This window comes from Gadus macrocephalus, chromosome 4, assembly GCF_031168955.1.
Source record: "Gadus macrocephalus chromosome 4, ASM3116895v1".
Lineage (NCBI taxonomy): Eukaryota > Metazoa > Chordata > Actinopteri > Gadiformes > Gadidae > Gadus > Gadus macrocephalus.
Window position 1 is genome coordinate 26,480,664 of NC_082385.1, and position 9,193 is coordinate 26,489,856.

Sequence of the window (9,193 nt, forward strand, 5' to 3'; positions counted from 1 at the left end):
TTTGTCGGAATTAATTGTTCCGCTTTATTTCATCATCGCTTAACACTGGTAATCCTGCCAAGGACGGCAGGCTTTGTGCTATCTTTACGATATCGATTTGTCCCAGACTTTGAATGCAAAGGCGCCGCTATTGTTTGCATTGTGAACACTGAAAAAACATTCACTACATGATCAAGTTTCAAAAAAAGGCATTGTTTCAGTTGTAAATCCTTAGCGATGTTAACATTGAAAAGTTTGCAAAATCATGAGCTCTCCCAAGATAGTTAGGAAGGCCTTGGTAGCAGAGTTTATGGTTTGCAATTCAGCACCATTATTTGATCGCTTTCGCTGGGGGAATGGCTGAGAAGGTGAGCAGGTAGTCGACAAAGCAGCTGGGCATGTACGACAGCGGCAGCCAGAACAGCTTGGCGTCCCATCCTGGAGAGTAGCGTTTCCTTGGCGACACCCCCGCCACGGCGTGCTCCATGCAGTGCACCACCTTCATCAGGTCTGCGTCGGCCATTTTGGGGACACTCTTGATTATTGGCTCCACTAATGAAACAGAAGGATGAGGTGCTTCAGAGCATGTCTTAGCGTCTCTCTTGTATGAAGGTGCAAAATGTGATCTGATATGTGAACAATATATATTTTTTATACTTGAATCCAATGTTCTCACACACACCGTTTCCTGAATGATTAGTCAGAGAAATTACATTCACAAATATGCAAGTCTCCAAGCTTATGCATTTCGCAACATATTGACCCTCAGGCTCTTGTTTGATGACTACGTATGTACCACAGCATTCTAGATTCCACTGGTATGCATCACTATTTTCAGTACAGGAGACATCTGCCTTTTGACAGTGCTGAACCAACATGCTAGAAATCCAGATCAAATACAACTGTTGACCAGATGTTTCTTGGATGACAAAATGTTATGCTCAAAGCTCCCCGGAAGAATATTACAATTTCAGCCAATTAAATCGATGGAAAACCAATAACTTTACAGATGAAAGTAACTAATATCTATTCAGGGATGATAGCTGCATCTTCAGTTATTGGAAATGAATATGACGGCTGGTTGCAACAACTGGATTGGTTTATTCCAATATACACATAGAAAAGTTTATAATAATCCATTTTCTCACAGGGTAATGAGTTGAATGTTTAGTTAACTATGCGGCGAGTCTTGAGGCTCAGAGTAAAGTGGGAGGGGGATCACAGCAAGGGAACTGTGTTTACATTTACATTTAGGGCATTTAGCCGACGTTGATTAACTGATATCATGCTTTTGCTACTTTTCTATTTGTTTCTAGACTGTTATATGACGTATGCAATGCATACATGCTTTGCGTCTGGTTCAAGGTTCAAGTCTGAGCCCACTGACGAAATAGTCGTTGCAGTTGGCAGTGCAGAATTCGCGCCTCCGGGCTACCCCCAATGTTTACAACTTCTTGGGGCGGTGTATTTGCCGACACAGGTGCAAAGTGTTCGACCAATATAAACCGACATGGGATACTCGGAGGGGTCCTTAAATCAACATGATGCAATACCGACCGTTTTTTTTAAAAATACTGAAATCGGTTTCACAGAAATGAACAGTGTGAGAATTACAAGGGGTATTTCTAACATACATGCATGTAACCCTATTCTAGTAGTACCCCCAGATAGAAATTATTAACCCTAAAAAAACCTTGAAGTTTTTACCTTTCTGCAGATAGTCGGGTCCGTAATCGTCTCGAACTGCCTGGGGCATCTTCTCCCAGATCCTCTGGTTGCTCTGCCAGTGGGCCTCGTAGGCTGTGACAGCCGTCCTGAAGAAGCCTGGCTCGATGACGCACACTTTCACCCCAAACGGTAACATGCTGATTCTGGAAAGAAAAGAGTCCTCCAACCCTTTAGGCAAGGCAAGGCAACTTTATTTATATTGCACTTTTCATACACAAGGCAGACTCAAAGTGCTTCACATATAAATATTGTCATACAATAAAATAATAGATAAGTAAAAGAAAAACATAACAGAAATGAGTAAAATAGAGAAAATAAAGGGAAAGTTAAAAAGGCATTTTAGTAATAAAATAGAAAGTAAAGGCAAAGTTAAAAAAAGCTTTTTAGAAAGTGTAATGTATTTAAGATTTAGCAGAAAGCTAAAGCAAACAGTAGTCTTCAATCTTGTTTTAAAGGTGCTTAGAGTTGGGGCAAGTCTTAAATCCTTAGGGAGTTCATTCCAGCTATTTGTTGCATAGTAACTAAATCCTGGTCTCAGAAGATCTTAGCGTTGGCTTATGTAGTGGAGGCATATCAGTTAAATATTTTGGGCCTAAACCATGTAGGGATTTATAGGTCACCAACATGATTTTAAAATCAATTCTCCGACCTACAGGAAGCCAATGTAACAATTTAAGAATTGGTTTAAGATCAGATCAACAGTCTCTCTGGTATCCGCGTCAGGACTCCAACCCGACCTAAAGGAACTTGGTACTTTCTCTAGGACTCCAACCCGGATTCTAGTAACTGTAACCCCGAACCAAAGGCCTTATTCTGGGACTCCAACCCAGACAGACGTCGGGACTCTAACCCAGACAGAACTCAGGTCTTTCTCTGGGACTCCAACCCGACCTAAGGAACATGGTCCTTTCTCTGGGACTCCAACCCAGATTCTAGGACTCTGACCCAGACAGAAATTGGGTCTCAAACCCTTGTCCTTTCTCTCTGATATCAGATCATGTATCTTTCTGGTAAAAATAGAAAATTAAATAGAAAGTTAAAGTGGCTTTTTAGTAAGTAAAATTGAAAGTGCAATGTATTTAAGATCAGATCAACAGTCTCTCTGGAACCCACGTCGGTACTCCAACCCGACCTAAAAGGAACTTGGTCCTTTCTCTGGGACTCCAACCCAGATTCTAGGACTCTAACCCAGACAGAACTTGGGTCTCAAACCCTTATCCTTTCTCTCTGGTATCAGATCATGTATCTTCCTGGTAAAAATAGAAAATAAAGGGAAAGTTAAAAAGGCATTTTAGTAAAATAAAGGCAAAGTATTTAAGATTTAGCAGAAAGCTAAAGCAAACATAAAAGTCCTCAGTCTTGTTTTAAAGGTGCTCAGAGTTGGGGCAAGTCCTAAATCCTCAGGGAGTTTATTCCAGCTATTTGTTGCATATTAACTAAATCCTGCTTTCCCATGTTTCGTGTTTACTCTTGGGATAATTAACAGATTGGTCTCAGAAGATCTTGTTCTAGAAGGCTTATGTAGTGGAAGCATATCAGTTAAATATTTTGGGCCTAAACCATGTAGGGATTTATAGGTTAGCAACATGATTTTAAAATCAATTCTCTGACCTACAGGAAGCCAATGTAACGATTTAAGAATTGGTGTAATATGTTCAAATGTTTGGGTCTTTGTTAAAACTCTAGCAGCAGCATTCTGAACAAGCTGAAGCTTCCTTAAGAGTTTGTTTTGGGAGACCTGTAAGGAGAGCATTGCAGTAATCAAGCTTACTAGTGATAAAGGCATGTACAAGTTTTTGCAAGTCTTCGGTGGACATGAGCTCTCTGTCTTGCTACATTTTTAAGGTGATAATATGGCGATTTTGTAACTGATTTGATGCGACTGTCAAAATGGTTTTCAGGGACAGAGAGTGAAGGTGTTGGGTTACTTTAAACCTTTCCGTTTTAGCACAAAATACAATTATCTCTGTTTTCTGTCCAAAAGTATTGTATGGTCTACAGTGTCAAATGCAGCACTGAGGTCTGGTAGCATTAGTATTGAGGTTTTGCCAGAGTCTGTGTTAAGACGGATGTCGTTTACAACTTTAATGAGGGCGGTCTAAGTGCTGTGCAGGGGTCGAAATCCTGATTGGAAGGTGTCATAGCAACCAGTTGATGCCAGGAAGTGATCTGAAGTGGAGATATTGATGGCGCGTCTGATGCCTTCAATTTTATCAGTATAAAAGCTGCAAACTCATTGCATTTCTGCGTGGAATGGAGATCAGGTGGAATTTGTGTTAGGGGGTAGGTCGGTCTGTCAACAGTTGCAAATAGTGTTTTTGCATTATTAGTATTGGTTTTAATGATATTGGAGAAAAATGTTTCTAGCACTTTTTAAGTTTAAATTGTAGGCACAGAGGCTCTCTTTATAGATATCATGGTGAATATGAAGTTTTGTTTTACGCAAGTATTTTTTTTTCTTTTTGTTTTTCAACCTTCCTGCATTCTTTTTTCTGTGCTGTTACAGAAGCAGCTTTTCTCCAGGGTGCCTTTTGCTTTCCAGAAATCGTTTTAACCTTATAAGGTGCAATGACATCTATGACTTTCAACATTTTCAAATTAAAGTTTTCTACAAGATCATCAGCAGAACATGGGTTGAGTGGTGGTAGCAAGGAGATGGCCTTTTTAAAAAGTACATTAAATTCTTCATTGACATACCGTTTTTTGACAGTATTGGATTTTGTCTGTATGTCGGGAATAAAAGATATATTAAAGAAAACACAAAAGTGGTCAGACAAGGAAGGATCAGTCACAGAGAGATAGCCCTTTGTGATAACCAGGTCTAGAGTGTGCCCCTACAATGAGTAGCCTCTTTCACATGTTGAGACAGTTCAAAAGTGTCCAAAATGGTACACGTCCCCAGTTAAAACTAGACAGTCAAAGTCTGTGGAGATGCTAGACAATAATTCTGTGAAGTCATCGAAAGAATTGTAAGGCCTGTAAATAATTAATAGGAGAACTCTGGGGGAGCATTTCAATACAGCACAAAGTTATTCGAATGATGGAAAATCACCAAATAACATCCGTTTCCCCTGAAAAACATTTTTAAATATAGCAGCAACCCCTCCACCTCTTTTTCAAGATCTACATGCGTCAAAAAAGTTATAGTTGGGAGGAGCTGTCTCTATCAGAACGGTTGCACTGTTATTTTGTTCCAGCCATGTTTCAGTTAAAAACAAAAAATCCAGTTTAGAGGTGGTAATAAAATCATCAACTAAAAATGATTTGTTATTAAGAGACCTAACATTAAGTAGACCCATCCTGATGGTGTTGTTGATAGGCTTTAAGGTTGTTTTTGGTTTGGAGGCAATATGTATGAGATTTGTGAGGTTAGCAGTGTGTTTAAGTTTCCCTTTGTTTACTCTTGGTGGTTACAGCAGGAATGCAAAAGTTGCCATGTTTTGACGTAGGCAACCTTGGGTTCAGCAGATTATGCAAAACTTCCTTTATACTGTGTCTACGGCTGAACCCTTTTTTGTCTCAGTAGGCTAATACTCAGGATTACTATCATTAGCAATCTGAACCCAGCACCAAGGGACGAGGAGGTAAAACTGTCTGGAGATTTATGGAGCCTTTGAAACGGTATCAGACCCGGGATAGTTCTGTGTAGCCGCCACAGGAAGTGCTTTGGATGTTTTTACTTGGATTATCTTGATTAGGGGTCGGCAATCTTTTCTTTGTAAAGGGCCATTTATGGTTAGAAATGGGTGTGGATAGCTGTCTGGAGCCTCCTCAATTTTTTTTGCAATAGGCTATTTAGCTACTTTAGCAATTAAATAGCCTGTATAGGCAGGCATATTCAACTTTTGAGTCTAACCCTTTCTTTAGTGGGGGGGGGACTATGTATGACGTCATAAAAAAGGCTTTATACGTTCAAACAGCTCATCTAATATGCTACTTCTTGTCCCCTCAAATGGTTATTAGGATGGGGGAGGCATGAAATGGTTTTGAAAAGCAGTTTTCTGTGATTTTCCAGGATATTACAGCTAATTATATCTGTAGTTCAGCCATTTTGGATTAACTGCCACACATGTTAGCAGATGTTATTTGATTTGATCCTGATGAGACCATTTGGGATGTATTCAAACAAGGCTCGTGTGTGTGATCCCGTTTCTCACAAATCCCATTAATATCTAATATATCTATTATAGATTCACACCTAAAGTCTGTTGGCAGACAAGCTAAAATTGTTCAGATCAATAATGAGGCTAGAGGCAGGGATCTCTGCCAACAGTAGTACACAGTTGTCAATGGCAAATTGGCTAACAAAAGAAACCATCAGAAAAAGAGGTTAGAGAGTAAAAGAGAAAATCGGGCTCACAATTAACGAATATAATTGCTTCGAGGAATTAGAACACTGAATCAAACAAATTAAACAAAAATGGCTAAGAATTGCTAACGTGAATTAGCGAAAGATTTACCACTTCGAAACTTCGGTAAAAAGCGGACTTTGTGAACTCTCTTTTTTGCGGCGGCTGCTATGCTCCAACCTGAGGCTGTCGGTGAAGGACTCCACGGCGTACTTAGAGATGCAGTAGGCACCGGAGCAGGCACTGACTCTGCCGAACACGCTGGCCACGTTCACCACCCGGCCTCGGGACTTCTTGATGAGCGGCAGCACGCTCAGCGTCACGGCGACCACCCCGTCTATGTTGACCTCCATCATGCCCTTGTAGTCCTCGAAGGTCAGCCAATCCCATGGCGAAGACGGCGTGGCCACCCCGGCGTTGTTGACCACCGCCCACAGGCCTGAGGAACACACACACACACACACACACTAACTTTTGTAGAACTGTAAGATCGAGATTCCAGGAGTATTAATTTTCCGTTTCAAAAAAGGTGTTTCTGAACCAGTCTTAAATTATGAGATCATTTAAGACTGGTTCTCTGAACCACAGTGGGCCCAAGGGCCAGGTTTTCACACAAGCCATGGACAGAAACCACAACAGGGGGCGAGCCCTGGTGGCTCACCCGGGCTCAGTCCTGAACACAGTGACCCGGGTTCAAATCCTGTCCGTAGTCATTTGCTGCATGTCCTCCCCTCCATCTCCCATACCTTCCTCTCTATCTCACTCTATAATAAAGCATAAAAATGTCGAAAAAATATATCTTAAAAAAAAAGAAACCACAACAGAGGGTTTCCTGCCGCTATAAAGTGCTGTGGGAAACCCTGCCACGGAACCCAACGCACCGCGCTCTCCCACTTTGGCCTTGATCATGGCGGCCACCTTGGCGATGCTCTCCTGGCTGCGGACGTTGAGGTGCGCCGTGGTCATCCTGGAGGAGCAGCGCTTACGCAGGTCCTCCTCGCCCTTCTCCGTGAAGCAGCCGGCGATCACGCTGAAGCCCAGCGAGTCCAGGTGGCCCGCCAGCATGTTGCCGAAGCCCGAGTCGCAGCCCGTGATGTACACGTGCTTGGTGGCCTTGTCGCCCACGCGGGCCAACTCCCGCAGCCAGCGGTACAGGTAGTAGACGACGACCGCGCCCAGGACGTACAGGTACATGCCTGAACCGCCCAAGAAACAAGAGAGATCGGACACACTGTTGTTTCTTTTATTATTTTTTTTACATTTTTGGTGGGAGATTTTTAAATGTGACATATTATACCACCGGGTGTCTGTGTGATTAGCCGTTACAAGACGTTTTGAAAAATCTGGCTCTTCTGTCAAGTGAGCATGTCAACCTAGATGTGTGCTGGATATATAAGTCTACAAGCCTGTTGGATAGATCAGTCTACAAGCCTGGCAACGTTTGCTACAGTCAAACGTTGCTTATCAGGTGGGCGTCGCCCACGTGATGTCAGAAGAGGACGATTTTCAAAACGGCTTGTAGCGGCTATTCACACCCACAGGTGTTGGTATAATAGGTTACCTTTAAATCCCAATTTCTTTTTCACTTTCGTTAAAAACCAGCTCACTACAGAATCGTTTGTCTCAGGTTATATAGCCTGAGAATGGTTTACTGTATCAATGACAATAGACAAAGATTATTTTGAATGGAAAACGCAACAGACACCAAACGACCAAACAAAACCAACTTTGCACACAATGTTAAAATATTTACGTGGTCCATGAAGATAGGACATTGCTTGACATAAAGCTCTACTGGGGAACAGGCCCACTGTTAGTTAATTGGTACTTGCATGCCGGCTGTGTGTAGGAAATCTGTACATAAATCTATCATACACAATTATCTATATGAACACCCTTTACCTAGCCCACTAATATCATACTACTGCTGCTGAAACTGCAACAACTACTTTTAGTTGGGGTATAAAATGTTAGCATGCTGTGTTTCACATGTCTAACATGGTTCCATTACTACTGTGGCCCACTGCAAGAGAAGGTTCTGTAGTGTCTGTTCTAGCTAATTGAGGGTTAGGGTCAGATTATTTTATCTCTTGTCTTCACAAGTGCCAGGAAGGTAAGCCGTCATCAAAACCTTGAACCTTGGCCACAATCTTTTCTCGTTATCTAGTTCTCCCACACACACACACACACACACACACACACACACACACACACACACACACACACACACACACACACACACACACACACACACACACACACACACACACACACACACACACACACACACACACTCCAAAGCTCTCAAAATGTCCCAGAAAACTCACAGACCTACTTCATACCCTGCTGTTATTTTTTTGAACCTGCTGTAGGGAGTAGATATAGTAGGGAGTAAACAGAGTGCAGGCCTTGCTGCTGCCATCCAGGTCTGTGTCTAGCGCACTGTACTGGATCCACACAGGACTGAACCATGCAGTAAATAGAGAAAGGCTTTACTAAAAAAATCTCATAATCAGTCTTGGTTTTGCCTAAACGTTCACAACTCGTTCAATAACCGTTTTTAATATGTCTTAATAGGCGTCTATCCATATGTCTAGGAACGGTAGGCGGCATATAGGCCAATATATTGACCGCCAGCAATGCCTACATCTTGTAAAAAAAGTTACAAATGAATAACACTAATAACAAAAACATTGATTATTATTTCCGTCACACAAAAATACAAAACAGACGGTGCAGTGAAAAGAAAATGCTTACTTTCTGCTGAGTTAAAGCCTCCAGTCTTTAAGCTGAGGGAGATTTAAACCCAACGATCCCAGCTGCAAATTCACGTGTGGAGCGGAAAGTAGTGCTCCTTACTCTGTAGGGAAAGGGTTACACGGGGCGGTGCCATGGGGCGGTGCACTTTCTCTTGGTTCGTGTTTGTTTCCACCAATCCCGAGGCTGGAGCCCGGATAGTATCCTGTGAATAAATGCTCTGACAAGGTATACGAAACTGGATTGGTCTGATGGTGTTGAAAGGCCACGATGGGGCTAAATTGGAAACCTAAAACGTGTTAAGGTTATTTAGAAAGTTGAAGTGAGTTGGATGCTTGAGCAAAACGTAAAAGAAACTAACTAAAACTTACTATTTTAAA

The 9,193-nt window shown here is 41.9% G+C and overlaps 1 protein-coding gene across 1 annotated transcript; it reads right to left on the reverse strand.

Annotated features, from left to right (window-relative positions):
- On the reverse strand, positions 1-8,952 carry LOC132456451 (retinol dehydrogenase 16-like). The gene is made up of 5 exons (XM_060050804.1): positions 8,814-8,952; positions 6,938-7,252; positions 6,237-6,495; positions 1,687-1,850; positions 1-531 (listed from the first exon to the last, which is right to left on the reverse strand). Exons 2-5 carry the CDS (start codon positions 7,248-7,250, stop codon positions 311-313), a joined length of 957 nt encoding a protein of 318 aa, XP_059906787.1. The 5' UTR covers positions 7,251-7,252; positions 8,814-8,952; the 3' UTR covers positions 1-310.
- Between the last annotated feature and the right edge of the window lie 241 nt (positions 8,953-9,193).